The 22794-nt window shown below is 36.3% G+C and overlaps 1 protein-coding gene across 1 annotated transcript in view; it reads left to right on the top strand.

Moving 5' to 3' along the window:
* Positions 1-22794, top strand: part of LOC150082652 (G1/S-specific cyclin-E1-like) — an 87409-nt gene that overhangs the window by 28653 nt on the left and 35962 nt on the right. The window contains exons 5-6 of the mRNA XM_090378230.1: positions 15735-16079; positions 21688-21834. Of these exons, the coding sequence (XP_090234356.1) occupies positions 15735-16079; positions 21688-21834 (492 nt within the window). The remainder of the gene's footprint in view (positions 1-15734; positions 16080-21687; positions 21835-22794) is intronic.

The following is a 22794-nucleotide window of genomic DNA, read 5'->3' as shown; positions in this document are numbered from 1 at the left end:
AATAATATGTAGGTGTATATTTATGTTATTTTTTTTTTCTCTCTAATATTTCTTTTGTTTTTTGAATCTATCTTTTTATCAAATTATTGAGAATTTTAAAAAATAGGTAGATTTAACTCATCACTAAAATGCCCAGGATTTCAGTCGTTTGCCCCGCATTGCAAACTGTCCTGGATTGGACATGTATCCTCCATATTTATTTCTATAGTAAATAAGCTGTGGACGTCAACAAAAACACAGTTGACCGTAGGAATGTTGAAAGCAATGCTGCAAGTTAAGTGCAATTTTGCTAATTCTTGCGAAGAATTTTACGAAGAAATAGCAAATAAGGAAAAATTAAGAAAAATTCACTCAGCAGAAAATATATTTAATTATATTATTTAATTTCTCTTGTTTTTATTGTTAAAAAGAAGTATGTATTTTTGATTTTTCTCAGGAAAAAACCTAACCTTTTTTTCACTAAACAAAAATGAAAATCAATTAAAAACATGACCTCTCTAATAAGTGATTTTTTTCCCCCTTCTAATTATAATTTTTCTCAGTTCACACCCTTCACGCATCCTTCTGTTCTTTACGTAGCGTAGCATGAGGGATACCATATACTGAATTTCAGCCTTTCTGTGAAGAAGAAAAAAAATGTGCATATATATATTAGTATGCATAGATTAGATTTTAGCTTATAGTTTAATGAATACTTACGTGCAACGTTAATGCCATTGTAATTATGCCAATTGGACATTATACGTGCTTGTATATATATGTGAGTGTATGTGTTTTTTTTTTTCCTTTTTAATGGCGCTTTGACATAAGTATTATTGTTCATACAAATCTGGTAATCAAGTTAGCCCAACTAGGTTATCTTAATTCAGTATGGCCTATACATATTAATTTTAAGAAGTATATTACTATGTGATAATGAATTTTTCATTACACTTTACTGATGAATTTTCATTACATTACCTTCAGCTAAATTTATGTTTAAGTCAATACTGATTTTAAATAACAATATATTTACATATATTATAATATTCACATAGTAATATACTATGTGATATACATAGTAATATACTTCTTAAAATTAATATGTATAGGCCATGCTGAATTAAGATAACCTAGTTGGGCTAACTTGATTACCAGATTTGTATGCACAATAATACTTATATGTCAAAGCGCCATTAAAAAGAAAAAAAAACACATACACTGATATATATATATATATATATATATATATATATTTGTTTTTATTTTTTTAAGAAGTCTATATTTTATTTATATTTTGTATGTGAATATTTTTATATAAAAATTTTTAAAAAATGTGTATATGGGGGAATGCTAACGATCTGGTCACTTTACTCATCACTGATATAGTGTTCATTGTTTAACAGCCCCAGGGGCTTCCCTATCTCTGCTGTCACTGATATAGTGAGTAATGGTTATAACAAATTAAATTTTGTCGATCCCTTAATGCTTGTTATAACCAAGTTAGACTGTAACAAAACTTTTTATTTTTTTGTGGTGCTAGGGAACACAACAATCCATACGATGCACTAAAACAAACTAAACATTTGTTCTCTTTCCACAGTTTTTTTTTTTTTTTTTGTTTTATTTTTACACGGGGATTGTGGGATAATGGGTACATCCATCTCCCAATCACGAATTATAATGCTGCTTCTTGTCACTTATTTACAACTTGCAAAACATCTGTTTATACCTTTCTATTTGTTACTTTTTTTATGATTTCTGGTGGATATATTTTTTTTTTTTTTTTTTTTTTTTAACTTTGAAGTCTTGAAAGTGTCCTGGTTAATCAAGTCTGCCGTACAACTTCTGAGTGTTCTGTCGCTGTTTGTTGATTTTTGGAACAAACTTCCAGCTGTCATTGTCATAATGGACAACTTAAATATAAATTGAAGGCAGAACTAGACAAGAATTTGAAGCAAATAGATGGGTGAAATGGGGTGGTTTTTTTTTTTTTTTTTTTTTTGGCTGATGATGTATAAGCTTGCTTTCTTGCATCATATGTCTCTGCTAATTGATTTGTGTTCTAAGTTTTTTTTTGTCTTTTTAAGGCAATCTTTTGCTTCACTAATCCAGATGACCTCTTCCCCCAGTTAATCCAGATTAGCAAGGGTCTACTGTATATGATGTTGAAATTATATGCATCAAGTTCCTTTGTGACCGTGTCATAATAGGATCATAATTTTGATCAGATAAGATCTTCTGATCAAAGGAATTTTACAAATTCCTTTGATTGCCATGTAACTGCATTCCTGACAAGGTGATCCTGCATTACTACTGCAATCACTGACTACATTATTTTCCCAGGCTCAGAAGTCAAGCTTACAGATCTATAATTACTCACTTTGCCTTCTCTGTTGCTTACTTTGGACAATGGACACTTTGTAGGTCTACTGCAATACTAGTTTTCATTAGTCTACTTTTATGTATCACAGTTTGTTAATGCAAAGTAACAGTGAGTGTCGTATTATGCTGCAATATTCACACGACACATTTGTGCATGCTTGATAAAAAAAAAAAATAAATAATAATAACAATAAAAGAATTTGAAAAATGGAGTGAGAATGTTAATTGTACCATTACAGTTTAACACTTAAAAAGAAATAGTGAAATAAAAGTAAATTTCAAGTATATGCTGATTAATTTTCTTAATGAAAGGAATAAAATGGTTAGAGCAAGAAGTGCAAAGGAAATTTTTAATATTAGTTTATTGCTGCTAACTTTGTTTTGCAAGCCTAAATCAATTCAGTACCTTAAAGGCAAGGAAGGAAGGAAGAAAGAAAGAAAAATGTTTTTGTGAAGTTTAATGCTTTTATTTTACATTTTAGAGACAGACAATACACTGCAATTAAGTAGTTTGTTAGCAATCTGTAAAGGTCATCAATAGTTGTGCCATTTATGTCCAGTAGATCAGCGTTTCATGTTGAAAGACATGTTTTGTAATCTGCCTTAGTATGCATAACACTCTTAGTAACTCAATTGCAGACTGTTTTATACCTATTGTATAGGTGTTCTGACCAAATGTTTGCAAACCTACCATATATTTTCAAAAACAATATAGATACATATTTACATTTTGAAGATTTACCCCTAAGGAATAAAGTCACAATCAGATCTTAACATGTTGGAATTCAAGATCATTTAGATAGAAATGGAATTCTGAAGGATACTCAGCATCGTTTTGTAAAGGGAAAATCATGTTTAACTAATCTGGTTAACTATTTTGATAGGGTCACTCAACAGCTGGACTTAGGGAATAATTTCGACATTGTTTATTTGGATTTCAGCAAAGCATTTGACTCAGTCCACCATGAGCAAATACTTTAAGCTGAAACAGGTTGGAATCACAGGAAAAGTCCTTAGATGGATATATGAATGGCCTCGGGGCAGGAGGCAGAGGGTTGTGATAAATGGTTATTCGGTTATTCCTCAGATTGGGTTGATGTAAGAAGTGGGGTTTCCCAAGGATCAGTATTAGGACCACTGTTGTTTTTGATTTTCATAAATGACATCGATGAAGGGATAGAGGGTGTTTTATGCCTAAATTTGCAGCTGATGTAAAGATTGGTAGAGTAGTTAATGATCAGTGACCTAGATAGACTTCAGGGATGGTCAGAAAAATGGCAGCTATGCCTGGAGAACAGTACCCCCAAAATAACTTATACACTTGGTGGAGTTAAACTAAAGCCAGTAGTTGAGGAAAGGGACTTGTGTGTTTTATACAATCAGATGTGAAGTTCTCCGAGCATTGTAGACCAGCTTTCAAGAAAGCCCATGATGTCTTATCGATGATTTATCGAACAATTGCTAGTAGAGATAAGGATGTCATAATCCCATCATATAAGGCTGTTGTAAGACCACACTTGGAATACTGTGTTCATGTATAGAGACTGTACTTAATGAATTAATGAAAGACATTTGCTTCTTGAAAGGGTCCAAAGATGTGTAACTTACCTGTTGAGATTGGCAAAAGGGCGTCCGTAGGAAATACTTTGAATATGTGGGTTGCAGAGCTTGGAAACTAGGCACCTTAGAGGGGACTTGATTGAGGTGTTTAAGGCTCTGAGAAACATAAGTAAAATGAATGAGGACGAAATTTTCATGGTTGTAAATAGTTCTAGAACTAGGGACCATAATTTTAAGTTACCGGGAGAGATCTTTAAAATGGATTGGAGGAAGTTTTATTTTAGCCAGCGAGTTCTAAATTACTGGAATAAGCTACCTACATGGGTGGTAGAGGACTGGGGAAATTCGAAGGTCAACTGGACCTATGGGAGGAGGGAAACAGATAGGTTGTCTATTTCCTTTTCTTACTTTTATTAATTATTATTATATTTATATATTTATTATTTTTTTTTTTTTTCTTGGCTTGTGCAGCATAAGCCTGTAGGCTTAATTGTACCATGTGGCCATTACTAATACTATTGCTAAACATCACACCTTCCAAGAAACTCATCTGCTTCAATTTGGCACAGAAACCATTTGCACATTTCAAGTCAGTCAGGACCATCCTCAGTCAGATGATGCAGGATTTGAAGTTTGTACAGATGAAACTTTTCTTTTTTTCAGAATGTCATGCACTCTTGGGCATTCTGATTTCAGCACTGGTCTGTCTGTGGCTGGCATGAAACTTAGTAATCATTCCAATTCGAGTGTCTTCACTAACAGAATGGTGATCATGTCAAGGCTTGTTGGCGACTGATCCAGTCTCTTTAAATTTCCTCACCAGTTTCTCAACTGTTCTGTGCATTACTGGATTCCTTTCAGGATGTCTAGAATTATACTCTTCTGCCACTTCCCTCTGGGTCCATCCCTGATGACCACTAAGGACTATCTCCACCCTTTCATCCAGTGTTAATGCCATTTTTCACCTGTAAAGAAAAACATATATTATACATTGGTTCCAGACTTTTCAGACACCCTGTATATCTTGGTGAGCCAATAGTGCAGTCATATGATCAGAGACAAATAGTGTTTTCAATTATGTAATAAAATGAGTGAATTTTTGTTTTAACTAAATAATCTGAAGATATAGTCATAAATCAGATTTAAATATTTTTATTAGATAATACAGTAGCTGCGATGACTGACTAATACAGTATTACTATGAATTCATTGTGTAGTATTGAATGTCTCACATTAATTCATAATTAAAATAAATAAATAAATAATAATAAAAATTAATAAAGAACTATAAAAACCCTCTGCATTAGTATCTGTCAAGGTGACCTTTGAATTTCCCCACTCTGTCAATCTCATTCGTTTTATTTTTTCTTCTTCAGAATCTTTTACACTTCAATTAGTTCACTGAAGTGCCTAGTAATTTTGCTTTTCTAAGTCCACATATTCAAAGTTTTTGCTCATATGGAGACCCTTTTGCCGATATCAGCGGTGTTTTTTTCTTCATGTACAAGAATTGCTTGTTTCTGTTGTTATTTTGCCTGTGTGTGTTAAAGGAAGCAACAGTGTAAGATATTATTAATAATAAAAATAATGGTTTATGGACCTGGGACACTGCTATATGCAGAAAGTACCCAACTATAAGTTAGTAGTTGTGAAAGGCAATGTGCTAACATTATATTTTATTTTTTATCTTCATATACCATCCATAAATACCTGAAGAATGCTCACAGAACTATGTTCAGGGTCCTACTATAGGAACAGGTAAAGCAACCCCGAACTGCCCTAGCACTATCTTTTGTCTTCTTCAGTACTCTTTATGCTTTCCTACCTCCTATATTTTTATTTCTCGTGAGTCATTAGTTTACCAAACGCAATACCCGAGATGCTCCTTTTCTGCTTTAAAACACTTTCCTCACCTATACAAAGTTCAGCGACTTTTTACCACTACTTCACTGGCCCATTATTCTTTTCTATCCTGAGATGTATTCCTTCACTTGTTTAACCTTAAAAGGGTAACCCTACCACTAACCCCATTTACATTCGTAACAAAATTGGTTTAATTAATTTTAATTTACTAATTTAATTAACCACATCGCTAATTTATTTTAATACATCTTCAACTTGCGACACATGGGGTAACTAGCCCAACTTATTTAATTTTAAATTTTCCCGATTTCTCACACAAGGTGTCGCCAGTTTATACCATATACTGTAGCCCACATTCAGTTTAAACCTTTTATTTCTCCACAGCAGTACAGATCGCCACAACCTACATGATCCCAGTAAGTTATCCATTTCTTGCTTTTATTCTTTTAATCTTTACTTCCAACCTCTGTCAGGTCAGCCATGAAATATACACACGCCAAATGATTAAAACTAAAAAATAAAAAATAATAAAAAAAAAAAAAATTTAACTAACTTTACCTGCTTTTCACGTACTCCACATGCAGCATGTATTTCATGTCAGAAACAGCGGCTTTACCCACTTATTGCCGCTTCCTCCTGGCACCTCCGTGGGCAGGAGCAGCAGTGCGTAGCACACGCTTCTTGATTAGACTGGTTTTGGCGCATTATAGCCTTAGTTGCTAATGCGCCAATAAAACCCAAGAACCAACCATCTTGATTAGACCAGGGTTTGAGCCCGTGACCACCAAATACGGAGGATGCAGAAAGGTCAGGGAATGACCACCGCATATCTCCGGAGCAATGTGGCCTTAGTTGCTAATGCTCCTAAAAACCAAATAACAAACAACCGCTTCTTCCTTTGATTTTGGTGGCTGGCCCTTGAAAAAGGCACTGAGGTCACAAGATGAATGGCACTAAGTTATTCTTATTACTTCTCCTTTAACTTACCATATTTCCCCATTTATAAGACTCACCTTTTTTCGAAAAATTTGGGGTATAAAAACTGGGTGCGTCTTATACAGTGGTTGTAGATTTTTTTTTTTTACTTGCATTTCCCGCTTTTTCGTGCTTGTTGTCTTTGCGCTCATTGTTTCACACTTGTTACCAGTATATTAGGTTACGTTTTGCTACATTCTGCCCAGAAATGGCTCAGAAAAGATTTTCGTACAGTGCTGAATTCAAGTTAAAAGTGATCCAGTTTGCAAAAGTGAATGGAAATCGTGCTGCTGAACATAAGTTTGGTCCTCCTCCAACTGAGAAAACAATCCGAGACTGGCTATGGGAAGAAGAAACCCTACTGAAAACGCCACAGCAGAAGAAAACCATGAGAGGCAAGTCAGCAAAATGGCCTGATTTAGAGAGGGAATTGAAGGTATGGATTGAAGAGCAAAGGGCAATTGGAATTCCTGTGTCCACAAAGATGGTTCAGCATGAGACAAGAAGAATTGCTAATGAAAAAGAAGTTACGGATTTCAAAGGAGGACACAATTGGTGCTTTAATTTCATGAAACGGAATGGACTAAGCATGCATACATGCACCAGACTTGCCCAAAAGATGCCTGAAAGCTATGAGCAGAAGGTCCTTGAATTTCATCGACATTGAATGATCGGAAGACATCATTTTGAGTTGGGGCAGATTGCAAATATGGACGAAGTTCCCCTTCAATTTGATAAGAAGGGGGTGAAAACTGTAACTGTGAAGACAAGTGGACATGAAAAGAGCCATTATAGAGTTCTAGCTTGTGCTGACGGAACCAAGCTGCCTCCTGTGCTGATTTTCAAACACAAAACAATGCCAAAAGAAGACATTCCTCAAGGAGTGATTGTCCACGTTCATGACTAGGGTTGGATGGATCAGGATGGGATGAAGATCTGGTTTGAGAAAGTTTGGAGCAGAAGACCAGGTGGGCTCTTACGCAAACCTGCCCTATTGGTGCTTGACCAGTTCAGGGCACACATAACAAAAAACACAAAGAAGATTGCTGCAGAGCAAAAAACAAAACTTGCCATCATACCTGGAGGCTTCACGTCCCAGCTCCTGCCATGAAAGACGAATGGAACCAATGGATGAAGTCTTCTGGGGACAATTTGACACCAGCAGGAAGAGTGAAGAAACCAACTATAGGAGAAGTTCACATTGCCTTTCACGACTACTAACATATATATATTCTCACACACACATGCGAGTGCGCGCGTGTAAAACCCCAAGCTTGAGAGGTAATAGAACCTGTAGTACTTAATACTCTGCATGCATTGAAGGTTGAGAAGATGAAAGAAGATATTTGTTGACATTAGACTAGAAAATTGTAATTTTTAGGAAATATGTATGAAGGGAGGCTGTACCAGAAAATGGAAGTTGAAGGAATAAAAGTTGGTTCTTTGAGATTGAAATTGGGCGGTAAAAGTGTGCTGACTGGTTGCAGCACATGTTTGTGGCTGCTTTGGAAGAGAGAGAGAGAGTGGGAATTATAGAAGCACAATTCAGAAGAACAGTGTTCTTGGAAGTATCTATAGAAGAGGCATGCAGCAGAAACAGAACCTAACTGCTCTCTTTAGAATGGCATCTAGAAGCCTAAGAGAGGTTTTGGGGGCAATATTCCCTGGTAGGGTGGATTTTCAATTTTTACAGAGTTGAACAGCTATTTGGAAGAAATGCTGAGAACAAAGGAGAGAACTCACTTTTTCAGATACAGAGAAAGCAATATTTGTGATGTGCTTATATCAAGAGAGATAGAAGTCAGGGTAATCCCAAACAGAGATATGTGATCTTGGTATAGAAATCTGAGTCATCAAAGATAAGCAGAGGAATCCTTTTTGCGAGATATAAGATGGGACTGTGTTTTAGAAGGGTAGAAATCAAGTAAGTTATCTTTGCCCCACTGGAGAACAGCATTTAAGGAATTGGTAGTGGATATTCGAGGAGTTGAAGCTATTTGAGCAGGGCGAGTCTCCTCAGACTGGAAGGTGGGATGCAATTTGCTATCATCAGCAAAACTATGGATTGGATTTCCAGTCAACAGAAGAAGAAGAAGAAAGTGATTAATTACAAGAGGAAAAGAGTGGGAGAAAGAACTGAACCTTAGGGAACACCAGCATTAATGGAGAAGTTACAAGCAGAAAGTTATCTACCATCACCTACAGTGAATGGTCAGAGAGAAAACTGGATACCCAGTTACAAAAAACAGTTGTCAAACCATAAGATGGAAGCTCATTTAGAAGAACTTTATGCCAAACACATTTGAAATGTCAAGAGCAACTGCTTGAGTTCTGCCAAACCTTCCCATTGAATTTGTCCATATATGGGTAATATAAACCAGTATATCACCATTGGATAGACACTGGTGGAATCCTTATTGGGGATCATTGACCAGATGGAAGATTATTCGTATTCGTCATATTCCTTTCATTATATGAAATATTTCACTATAGTATTCAACATATAGTGCAAGGAAGCCACAGACTCTTGCTGCACTGGCAAAAAACAAGTAGATAAGAAAATACAAATTATATGTTTCCCTCCTCACACAGGTAACTATCCAGTTGACCTTTGAATAAATTCAAACTGTCAGCCTCAACTGCTAGGGCAACTTGTTCCAGCAATCAGTGACTTGCTGGCTAAAAGAAAACTTCCTACCATCTAATCTAAACCTTAAGCCTTGTAATCTGAATTTATGGTCCCTTGTTCTCAAATTCTTTATAACAGTGAGAATTCTGCCTTCATTTGTTTTAGTGATCTCTCTCTCAGAGCCTTATATATCTCAGTCAGGTCACCTCTGGGGTGCCTGGTTGCCAGGCTCTGTAGCCCATATTAATTGGAGTCTTTCCTCATACGGTGTCCTGCCAATCTCACCATTCAAGTTGCCCATCTTTAGACTCTCAAGAGCTCAATGTCTTTTTTATGGTTTCTAGATAGTTTGAGTTTGGAAGTTAATAGATTTCTCCATTACTTTAGAAACAGTAGAAATAAGTGCAATAGGACAATAATTGGAATGGAGAGGGGTTTTTTTTTTTTTTTTTTTCCCCAACCTTTTTGGGACTGGCTGATTTTATGAGCAAATTTCCAAGCAGAAGGTAAAACACCTGTGGAATAAGAAAGTGAAAATTCAGAACAGGAGCAAGCTAAGGAGCACAGGTTTTAATTAAATTGGAGAAATACCATCAGGACCTGGCACTTTCTTGGCATTAAGAATGTTAAATTCTTCTGACATTCTTTTGGTGGAAAACCATGGGAGGCACTGATAGGAGCATACTGGGAATGTTTGAAGGTGGTTTACCAAGATCATCAATACATGAGTTAGAAGAAAAGTAGAATTCCAGTAGGTTGGCTTTATTGTTGCGTGAAGTGTCAATAGAACCATCTGGTTTTATTGCCACTTCAATAGAACCAAGGAAATGAAGAAAAGAGATCTTGCAGATCATCCCATTTGGCATTCTTGTAATGCCAAGCAACACAAGGTTGAGAATGGCAGAAGAGACCATAAAGTTGTGATCTGAGGTGCCTAGAGGGCCACTCACCTCAACCATGTACTTGGAACTGGTTGTTTGTGAGAAAAAGAACAAAAGTGTTTGCTGTGGCTAGGATTATCTGGTATTCTGGTGGGTAAATGAACAGTCTGTACAAGGTCATTAGTAATTGCAAAAGCCTTGGCATTTTGACTAGCTGGGTCTGTGTGATTATGAAACAGAAGCCAGATCGATTGTGAACATTAAAATCACCAGGGAACTCACTGTTAGGAAAGTTGGACTGGAGACATCAAGTTTCAAAGCAAGAAAGTTAAGAGTTCCAATTGATTAGTGGAGTTGGGAGAGTGATAGAGGCAACAGATGAATTTGACAATGTGGGTCAATCTTCTCTGGCCAGAGAAGATTGACAACAGGATATTCCAAATTACTAAGTCTCTGACAGGGAATATCAGAGCAGTTATACACAAGTACCACCATTGAAGTGAACGTAATCATACAGCGAATAATGAGGGCAATTGAGATGAGCAGTAGTTGGATCGACCAATAATAGCAGTAATGATAATAGTATTCACTGTATAGTGCAAGGGAGCCACAGGCTTTTGTTGCACTGGCACAAAAAATTAAAAAAAAAAAAAAAAATAATAACAACCCCAAGTAGGTAAGAAAATACAAATTATATGCTTCCCTCCTCACACAGGTCAACTATCCCGTTGACCTTTGAATTTATTCAAACTGTCAGCCACCTGCAAGAGTAACTTGTTCCAAAAATTGACTCGTTAGCTAAAAGAAAACTTCCTACAATTTAATCTACACCTAAACTGCTGTGATTTTAATTTATGACCTGTAGTACTGGAATTCTTTATAACAGTGAGAATATTCCATCTTCTTTCATTTTACTAATCCATCTGAGATGCTTAGTTGCCCAGCTCTGTTAGCCCACATAATTTGAGTTTTTCCTCATGTGGTTGTCCTTCTGCCGATCTCACCATTTGAGGTGCCAGTCTTTGGGCCCTTTCAAGAAGCTGTCTTCTTTCAAATGAAATCTCCATACTTGAACACAGTATTACAAATGTGATCTTAAAATATACAGTGGTATTATGTGATCTCCACAGGATAACATTCGATATATCATCGATAGGACATCATAGGCTTTCCTGGCTGCCTATTTATATTGTTTGGAAAACTTCATATCTTCTCATATCATAACTCTCAGGTCCTTTTCCTCCTCCACTGTTTTTAATTCAACCCCACCAAGTGTATAATTTATTTGTGGGTTGCTATTCCCATTTAGCAGCATTAAAACATAGCTGCCATCTTTGTAGTGTGTTCAAGTCATCCTGAAGGCACCTTGGCACTGATCATTGACATTTGCCAATCTTTACATTATCTGCAAATTTTGACATCGCACCTTCATCAATGTCGTTTATGAAAATGAGAAACAGTGGTCCAAGAATGGATACTTGAGGGAACCTCCTCCCGACATTACACCAACCTTAAAAATGTCCATGAATTCTAACCTGTTCAAGCTTATACACTAACCTCTCATGAGGGACAGGCTCAAATGCATGATTTACCCTTAACAAAACTATGTTGTGTGTGACCTTCAGAATGCCATATCTATCTAAATGTCCCTGAATTGCACTCTTAATCATTGCCTCTAAGATTTTTCGTACCACTGAAGTCAGACTAACTGGTCTGTACTTACTAGCTTCACTCTTAGAACCACTTTTATGCATTGACAATACATTGCCACTTCTCCAATCCAAAGGAATTTCCAGAGTCAAAAGATTCCCTCATGATTAACTTCAGTGGTTCAATACACTCCCTTGTGCTCTCTCTCAAAAGGGTATATGCCATCAACTAGAGGAGCCTTAATTGCCTTTATGCTCAAAAGTTTTTGTAATAAACAGTCATCGCTAATTTCAATGGCTCGGCCTCTTCTCAGTATGAAGGGTTTTTCATTAGTCAATACCAATACAAAATGTGCATTCAATTCATCTGGGTGATCTAAGACTTTCCCATACCCAGTGCACAAGGGTCCAATTTGATTAGCTTTCTTCTTTGTATTCAGATGTGAGATTCTGACGAAAAAAGTATGTGTAGTTTGGCAGACTAAGTGTAAGTGGGCATCATTTAGGTCGGAACTGAGACCATGTATATTTGTGAAATGAATGAAGAAGTGTCCAGAAGGTTGAAATCTTTTCACAGATAAGTTTACTCAATTAGCTGGATAATTCATGATGTATTCAGTAGTAAGGAAAGGAGGGGGTCAACCCATATGAAGTAACGAAATTTTTGGATATGGCATGCGCACAGCAAGAATATACCCAGCTCCTTGATATAATGTCTTCAACAATACCCTCACATCACGCTACTCTGGCTCCCTCTAGTCATTATCTGGCAGAGTGAAGGCAGCAAGGTTATACCCTAGCTGCTCCAAAACTCTCCTGGAGAGTTACCAATAGGTTTGGTCCAGTGCACTATCCAGTGGTTGGCATGCAAACACTGTTTTAAAACTGTACTATCAATGAACAGAAGATTGGATCTCATCATGATATTCATCACAACCTCAAAAGACATCAGTCATACTGCATGATTGGAAGACTTAGGTGGGGGATTACAGAGCTTTGCTCTGGATATTAAACATAGGTTCCACCACTTTAATCCTCCAGTAAGCAAAATTGTGTTATTGCACCAGTCAATGAGTCATCTACCACCTAGTATTGCCTGGTAACACAGGTGGCATTTCTGTGTGGTGTGGATGCCACACCTTGATCCCCTGCTTATGTTAGTTTGCACCTGTGTGATCACCTCCAGTATACTAGGTACCATATTTCAGGGCTTGCAAATGGGGGTTTTACCCAGAGTTACTAACAGTCCCACCAACGTGAAAGTAGAGAATTTGGCTGTCACAGAGTGATTGGACTGTGCCAAAATTCAGTCCACTTGACTTAAATATCATCTGAATATTAGTTCCATCAGCAGCTTGACATACCTGAGAGAATGCCTGTTACTGCCTCAAGGACTGGACATGGCACATCATAGCCTTAGTCAACCATGTGCCATTAAAAACCAAAATCAAGCCTAAAGGACCACATTCTCTTATTGGGCCTTCACTCCCACTCTCTCCTTGTTTACAATTCTCATAAGTTGCAGTGTCATGCAACAATCTTAATATTCCCCTTCTTTTTTTTAGTTGTATAAGATCTCTCAGCCCTATCTGGCATACTCATTTTGATATTCTTTACTACTGTAACAAATGTTTGTGGCTTCCAGGATATAATTTAAGCTTTCCCATAATTATATCCAGTTTGCCTGAAATTTGCAACCTCAACTGTTAGAGCCTAAGAAGTCCCTCCAACCATTATGGTATTACCCTCATTCTCTTCAAATTTAAACACCCCTCCCCTTTGCTTAGGGCCTAAGCAAAGTAAGTAACCATTGTGGTTACTTACTGCTGATAGTTATTACACTTGTATATCTTTGATAATAATTGAATCCTTAAAGTAATTACCATTCAGGTGGTTCCAAAAAAACTGACCCTGCTTATTGTATTGCTTTGACCATGAATTCAAGTCAGTAAGTAGCAAGTTAATCATGAAACATTCACTCTTGCTTGCCTCTTCTGCTTTCCTAAAGAGATTCTTTATCATATTTCCCACAATCATTAGGCCTGTAGTATAATACTTTTAACTGTCAACTTCCTAATGCTAGATTTGCACATACAGGTGACCCCCGCTTAACGCTGATCATTCGTTCCGGAAAAACAGAGCGCTAAGTGAATCCGCGCTAAGCGAGCGCCGCTTTCTCATAAGGTAACATATGTATTTGTGAGCTGCGGTCGGTGCCATAGGATATTTCCTAATCAATAATAAACAGTAGTGAAAAGATGCACAAATGTCGGTCAAAATATTTAATATTCAAATATTTGTACATATAAAATATTCTGCATTACATACGTATAATTATGTGGTAACTACTTGCGTCTCAAAAGTAAACAAAATTCCAATTAAAATAATGAATTTAATTGATTTAATTTAATGGATGAATTTAATCATGAAAAATGTGTGGATTTTGAGTTGAACTTTGGCCCTCTTCCAAATAAACTAAAAGGGGTATTAATTTTAAATGGCCCGCAGCGTTACCACCCAACAATAAAGTCAACCGATCCTTCGCCGCTTTGAAACTTGGCATGTTTTTTGTTCTTTCAATATGAAACTTCTTTTAGGCATTCGTTTCCACAAAAGTCCTGCTTCATCTATGTTAAAAACTTGTTGAGAAGTATAATACCCCTCTTCAATAATTTTAACAAGTTCTTTTTTGAAAGTTTCGGCTCCTTAATCTGCACTAGCGGCTTCTCCCGGGATTTTAAATCTATTCTACCAGTTTTAAATGGATCCACATTTTTTTTTTTTAGGCGAGTTTTCTTCAGATCATCGTATTGGCTAATCTCTTTCTCTCTCTCTCTCTCTCTTTTTTAATATTTAACTTAACTGAATTCTGCATTGGAATATTATCTTCAAAAAATTAGTCTTTCCATTTCAATCCTAATAGCCGGTCTAGTCCTAGTTGCTTGCAGTGGAACAGCTATCTTTCCCGCTGCTAAAATTAATTCTTTATTTTTTCATAATTGTTCTTACAGTTAAATTTGCGAGTCCTAAATTATGGCACACATCCGCTTGTCGTTGACCGGAATCGATTCGCTTCAAAACGTCTAATTTAATTTTCAAATTCAGTCTTTTTCTTACATTTATAGTCTTCGTACTGCGCCCAGACGTTGTTGCTTTTTCATTCTTATTAGCCATTATTAACTCTTCGAAAATGTAACTGCGTTGGTTGAATTAATTATGATACAATGTTCAAGTAAACTGTCCGTTACGCACGTTGTCTAATACTGTACTGAGTGATGAGTAACTAGACTTCGGATAAATGCATATAACGCAAATATTACAAGGAATATATTTGATCATTTTTTAAAATGTTGATCTCGGAACTACGTAACAAGTGACTGTACTTAAATTAGCGTGAGAGAAAATTTCACCGAGCGTGGGAAAATTGCTCAAGTCGGCGAGTATAGAGAGGGTGCACCGAGTACTAAATCTTAGCCACGATTTCGTTAAATATGTCAAAAATGTAATCTGTAAAAGAGCGTTATAGTGATCTGTGACAGCGTTATAGTCAGATACGGGTTATAATATAAGAACAGCGTTATAACGAATCAGCGTAAAGCGAACCGCGTTATAACGGGGGCCTGCTGTACACTGAATTATTGCATGCACTTGACATGAACCCATTGCATGCAAGCAGTAAACTTGAAAATGGGGGAACATCTGAATTAGAGGTTTATAACGATAAATTTAGTTTTAATTATTTTTTTTAAGTCTTATGAACTTTATAGTTAAAAAAAAATATGCTTCTTTTTAATATGAATTTTTATGTAATAGGTATGTGTTACTTCAAGAAGTAGCAGTACCTGTTCAGGATCAGAGGAAAGTAGCACATCTCCTGAAAGAGACTTGTTAGAAAACGATAGTGGAAAAATGGCACCATCAGATCTATTAACAGTCATCACTCCCAATCATTTCAGAACTGTCTCAAATTCTCATATGCAGCAGTTTATTTTCAACAGGGAATCTCCTTTACCACAGTTTACCTGGGCTGATGCAAGAGAAGTTTGGGATGTAATGGTACTTAAGGATACATTGTATGTTCGAGATCATACAATGTTAGATAGGCATCCTGCTCTTCAAGCAAAAATGAGAGCTATATTACTAGACTGGTTAATAGAGGTAAGTGTAACATGTGTAGCTTTTTCTAATTTAGGTTAATTCAAATAAAGTTAAATTTAATTATTTCAGCCACTTCAAATTGTAGTAGTGGACTTCTTTATTTCTGTTTTTTCAATGGGGATGGCAGTATTTTCGAATTAGGTTTAATAAAAATGCCAGTAAGAGTGAAGTTGGATGAAAGAACAATAAGTATACATTTTTGTTTTCATTCCCATGCAACTATGTTGGATGGAAATGAAATGAAATAACTAGAGTTAGCATTTCATTTTCTGCTTTAAAAATTCTGAAGAAATATTCAATATGCTTTTTGAGACAGGTGAACTACGTCGAAGCACTTCCAAGAAACCCCCACAGTGTTCAAGCCACACAGACTCTGTCCCATCAGCTATTTCTTCAGAGTATTACACTCTAACCCTTTGTCTTCTCTACTTCATTTCCTTTCTTTCTGGGTTGTAGAGCCAGTTTGGTTTTCTTAAATATGTACACTTTGGTTTTGATTCCCTTAGTAGTGCTTATAAAGCCTCCACGGCGTACAAAATACATATCAGTTTTTACAGTGCAATAACATGCATTTTTTTTCTTCCTTTTATGTTTTCTTTTCTTATGTGCCACTCGGGCTACTTCACCGCTGTGCCCAGATAAAGTTTTTAATTGTTATGGTATATAGCTATTTTTCTTCATTCTTCTGAAGATATTATGTGGTTTTTGTAATTTTGGCATATCGGGGATATAGTAGCAATGTTTTATTAGTCATTCCTGAGTTACGTAAAAGTAGACTTATTTAAGAAGCCCTGGAGCTTATGTATGCTGGGGACAGACTGTATTTGGAAAGGAGAATCCTGGTGGTTGACAGCCCAGCTTTTAACATGCCAGGCCCCTCACCACCAGAATTTCAGTCTCCCTGCTTTGCAAAACAGGAGTAGAATGGCTCACTCGGGATCAGTCAGCTAGTGGATTTGTCTTCAAGGGTCAACTATGTTGATGCTATGCCCCCTACCCTCAGAGATTAGGATTTCAGCTGGCAGAGATGCAGGTATGGGGCTTAGGTAGCCCTAGTGTTCTACTCCTGAGTGCATTTATTGGTTGCCAGGTAGTGGACATCCCTTTGGGCTTCATGGTGGATGGGAACCCAGTAACTAAAGCAAGGAAAAATGCTCATGAATCCTGATAGTTTATATCTTTCTTCTTGGACCCCAGTACAGACCACATCAGAAAAGAATGGTTCTGAATCTCAGTGAAGAGCCCTAGAATAGAAACCACAACAGGTCCGACACCTAGATACCTGACAGTCCATTCCATTTGTGAGAAATTATAGGAAAAATATCATCCTCCTTTATTCAGGAAAGGTTGACATGCTCCCCTAAATCCATAAAACAGCTAGCAGCTGCATTATGGAGACATCCTTGTTGAAACAAAATCTAAATAGCACTTGGAAAAGCTCCCTGAGCTACCTCTGTTTGTGACATTCCCACCAATGGAGGTGACTGCAACCAGAAAGTAATCCACTCATCCCGAGATTTTATCTCTGAGTGGTAGCTCTTTTGAAGTGCCTGAAGAGGAAATCTCTTTTGAACTCAAAACTTGATGAGTGACAGCTGCAAAATGAATATTTGTACATTGGAATGGGAATCTAGTCCACACTTGAAGCCTCATCCTTGCTTTTAATACACAATCTTCTAATTCACTCAGACTGGGTATCTTCACTGCCAAGTACAGACACTCACAGATATCCTGCCATGGTGCCCTTGATGTGTTCAATATTGTGCAAAGGACCAAACTCAAAAACCCACATGCATTTAACTGCCAAGGTGAACATCCTGCATAGCTAGAGCATGGCCAACCGGGCTAGCCAGGTAGGTAAAGTGCATGCCTGGCAACCCAAAGGTCGTGGGTTCGATTCCCGCCTTGGGCTTGGATCACAGTAAAATGCGAAAACTTTGGGAGGTGCATTGTGGCCATAGAAGCTGATGTGCCAACAACTAACAAGGGGAAAAAAAAAAAAAAACTAGAGCATGCCAGTGGTGGAAAGAGGAAAAGGAGATAAAGATTAAAAGCAGAGCTGAACGTTTCACACCAAGATGCAAGGGAATAAAAGCAGTGAAATAGCAGAAAACCTTCATATGCTCAGAAGGTTGTAGAGAGATGTTCAGTTCAAACACAAACTGAAATGACTCTTCCCCGTAAGCTTACAAACACCTGCACAAAAAGGCCAATCAGCTTTACCTCCCATTGAAACCTAGTGATAAAGAAAAACCACAGAAAACTTGTGTACCACCAATAGCACAAGAAAAATGGATTTGGAAGTTGAGTGATCAGTCTTGGAGCTTTTTTTTTACTGAGGAAGAAATGGACACTGGTCAGATCCATTTTTCTCCAAAAGGATAAATCCAAGACTGAGAAAAATAAGATTATCAAATTGGAAGTCGGCCAGTGAGATCTACCAAGCCCAAATAATGGCTAAATTCCTAGAATGGAATTGTGGATTCTGTCGAAATGCAGATGTCATCAAGTCCCTTGTGTAAATGAAGGCAAATGACAATCCTGCCTAAAAAAATTGACTATCATTTATAAGAACAGAAATGGGGATATTTTTGTTGCTAGAGTTGCTGTTTTTGTGGGCAGTAAACCCCATTTCAGCCTTGCTACTTGCAACCAATATAGAGGCAGTAACAATTGGACTTTTAGTTGGGTGTTAGGATTTTAATAGCATTCTTTGTCTATTTGCCACTTCAGACAGACCTTGACCTGGTTTTTTATGCAGTTACCTTCTTCCTTGTCTTACTTCTGGGGAGATTTTAATGAATGTAATACCCTGTGAACATTAATGGAAGGGGACAATCCATAAGTCATATGCTCACTGGCTAAATGTGGGGACTAACATCCGCTATATGCCTACACAGATGTTTACTGCTGATAATCTCTGTCTGCTCTCCTCGTGCGCAAATGGCCTTTCTTCTCTAAAATGAATAAATCCAAGACTGAGAAAAATAAGGTTAAAAGATTCTTGAAAAAGATGGTTGAAAAAACCCTTGCAGAAATTGATCATTTCCCTCATGATGTCTATCCTGTGTAATGGGAGACCATATCATCCTTGAGTATTCCACATTGGAAGTTTGATCACGCTAAATGAAATGCCTTTAAACATCTGGCAGAGTTTAATACTACCAGAGTCACCAACAGTCAATCAATGCAGTGTAGTGAAGTACAGAATGTACTATCCAAGTAGCAGCAGTTGTAATTCCAAAGAGATCTACTCAGTTATCACCATTTCCAAAACCATGGTAGGATGCCCAGTAGCAGCAAGAAAGGCACAAAGCAAGGTGTGGGGGAAGATGGGTATATTCTGATGAGATCCTACCTTAGATTATCTAACAGCACCAGAGCTGCTATGTACAACATTAAGTCAAAAGGAATTGTGGATCTGCTTTACAACTTGTATCACCCAGGCAAATTGCACCAAGGATGTTTGAGACAAAATCTAGAAAATGAAGTGCAAGCATATATCACACCTTTCATTTATCCTAGAACATAATGGATATACAATTGCCAACACACCTAGAGAAACATTTGCTAGAATATCTGCAAAAACAACTTGCTCAGTAGAGTTTTTAGCCCTAAAATGAAAACCTGAACAGTAGACTTTGAGGCCTACAGCTGGCCATTCACCAAATTTGAGTTTAAAAATTCTACTCACCCTTTCAGAAAAGTGTGTTAGGCCAGGCAACCATTATAAAATGATTAAATATCTTTCACCAAAATCTGGATTTTGTGCTCAGTCTATACATAAGCTAGGAAAGGATCTGCAACTCCCATCTGGTGTCTCTGACCTCTACTTGTGCAAAATCCTGGAAAGAATGGTTAGTGCTTTTATGTGGTATTTGGAATGATCTCTTTTCCAGGACACAGTGGTTTCTGATGGAACAGATTAACATTCAACCACTTAATTTGATTGGAAATATCTATTCGTGCTACTTTCTACAAACACAAGTACTTTGTGTTGGTTTTCTTTCACGTGGAAAAAAACAGATTTGGAATTTTAAGACATTTATAACTTTGGTCTTGTTGGATGCCTTGCAATATTTATCACAAACTTCCTTTCAAAGTAATTATTCCAAATTTGGATCCGAAAATAAAACTTTGTTATCATGCACGAGAAATTTATCAGATTTCTTCACAGCACAATTGTTATCATTCCATATTGACTAAATTAATCATTGACTGTATATTCACAGATGTGATGCATTATTGGTAGTAGCAAAATGATGTAAGTATGCTTATATACAGCATCAAAAAAATGAAAAGAAAAAACTTCCTGCATCAATACCTGAGTCAGGCAGGGATCTAGATTACAAATTAGTGTCTATCTAGATAGACACTAATTTGCCGAACTGAAGTCTAGTATACTCTTTTGTTCCCTTCGCTAATCTCATTTCTCCTCTCTGTAGAACTGCCAGAATGTGGCTAGCACAGAATTTTCAAGATTTCAGTGTGTTCTTGGTACTACTGCCATTGATCTGATTCAGAACCAAAGAGAGCAGCCACACCATGCCAGCACCTCCTCCAGATTCTCTGTGGGCACTGTACTCGAACTGCACACTGTAACATGATTCATCACTCCATAGGACCTTCCTCTCTGATTCCAAGAATGATAGGTTTCTGCGCTGCTCCTGTGCCAAGAAAACTGTTCATTCCCCAAAGCTTTAATGCACTTACTACAGACACTCCCTTTGACGTCTGGAGCTTCAACATAATGTTTTTTGTCGATTGATCAGTTTGCTTAAAGTCTGCTTTTTTGCCTGGAAATATTTTCTTAAGATTCTGTAAAGTTGTCTAAGAATTAAATGGATGAAATCCTAATATTTCTTTGAGCATGCACCTGCAGAATGATTTTAAAAAACATTGATTCAGTTCTTCAAATGAAGAATATAATTAATGCCAAAAGAAACCTACCCTGAAAAAAAAAAACACCAATTCATTAGTATCCTACAAGTTTAAATAGCTATAACTTGAACAGTTATTTTGATTTTATAATCACTTCAAATTATTTCATTCTCTTATTGTTTTATTATTACTTGTTTTTCCAAAGTTATTAAAGATGAGCCTTTTTTTTAACACTTCCTTTTGATGTAAGTGTTAAAGACCATTAAAACAGGCACAAAAAAAAATCTGAGAAAGCACACTTCACTGTGTGATTTGTAATATTGTGAACATAAAGTTCAATAAATTAACATAAATGCTGTAATGCTTAGGATTTAAAATTTGGCAACGACTGGTATGAAAATTTAATTATTATTTAGATTTTCTTTTATTTATTTTTTATCCAAAAGGCCTTAAAAACAGATATTGATGGCTAGTGTTAATTTATTCATTTAGTTTTCTGAATGTATCTAAATTCTTATCAGCTGTAGCAAATTCTAAATCTCTGCAGCATTTTAATGGTAAGCTGATTGAGCAGTTGTCCACGTTATTTTATTAAAGATTGTTTACAGTGTCATTTCTCAGAAAAGCTTTCTTTTGTAACAAATTATTATTTGTAATTTTATTACAAATAATAAATTATTTGTAATAAAATTTAAAAATTTATTTTACCTGAATTTTAAATTTTTAGGTATGCGAAGTGTACAGACTTCACAGGGAGACTTTCTACTTAGCTCAAGACTACATTGATCGGTACTTGGCCATACAGTCTAATGTGCCGAAACAACAGCTACAGCTCCTAGGAATTACAGCTCTTTTTATAGCTGCCAAAATGGAGGTAAAACAAATTTCATGTATAAACAAACAAACATGTATTCTACACACACACACACACACACACACGATATGCAAATTGAACCTTACTGAAATTATTCAAGTTGAATGATTTGGTGCAAGTCTTAAACACCTCTTTGCAACAAAACATACTATTGAAGGTTAAACATGTTAGCTAAGTGTAGCACCTACAAAAAAAGAAATGAAATTTTGCAGTTATATTTTCTTTTAATAATACTGTTTTCATTGTATTTTGAACCCTGCTGTGTAATCTTTGGAGCCAAGAACTGGATAAGAAATAAAGGTATTTATTGAAAATCTGAATCTTTAGAAGTGAGAGTTTTAAGAAAAACAAATGGAACTAATAGTTGGAAGCATTGAGAGGACCATATTACAAATGAAAAAATAACTCATATTTGAGGTATTTATCAAAGGTAAGTGAAGCAAACTTAAGGTGGCATGAGCATGGAGAAAGAAAGATTTACTAAATTGATATTGCAAGCAAAAATGAATGGCAGTCTGATAAGCATTAGAAGCAAATGCACTTACTCTGGATATGGTTAAAGATTAACAGAAAGTAGCAGCATGGTGAAAAATGTTAACTTGGAAGGCTTATAGTTCAGAAAGATTTATTTTATCATTGTGATTTGTGTATACACTGGGAACATCATTGTCTGCAGATTTAGATGATGATGATGATGATGTTTAAAATATCATTGATAAAGTTTTATAAACAAACAATAGCAATTTTTTTTTTTTTTTTTATGCAGGATAATAACATCAATCATTGTTATCATTCATTCACATGACACACACACGCAGCATTGAAGTACATAATGTACATCAGCATATTATGAATCTTCATCCGTCTTCTTTATTAGTAATAACTATAATGCTTATAGTCTATTTCCTTAATAGTTTATGCTGCATCTTCCCCAACATAGCTATTTGCTTAGCTCTCTAA

The sequence above is a fragment of the Mastigoproctus giganteus genome, chromosome 7 (genome assembly GCF_048544385.1).
Source record: "Mastigoproctus giganteus isolate SK-2022 chromosome 7, ASM4854438v1, whole genome shotgun sequence".
NCBI lineage: Eukaryota > Metazoa > Arthropoda > Arachnida > Uropygi > Thelyphonidae > Mastigoproctus > Mastigoproctus giganteus.
Note: the sequence above shows the minus strand (reverse complement) of the source record. Positions and strands in the feature narration are given on the sequence as shown.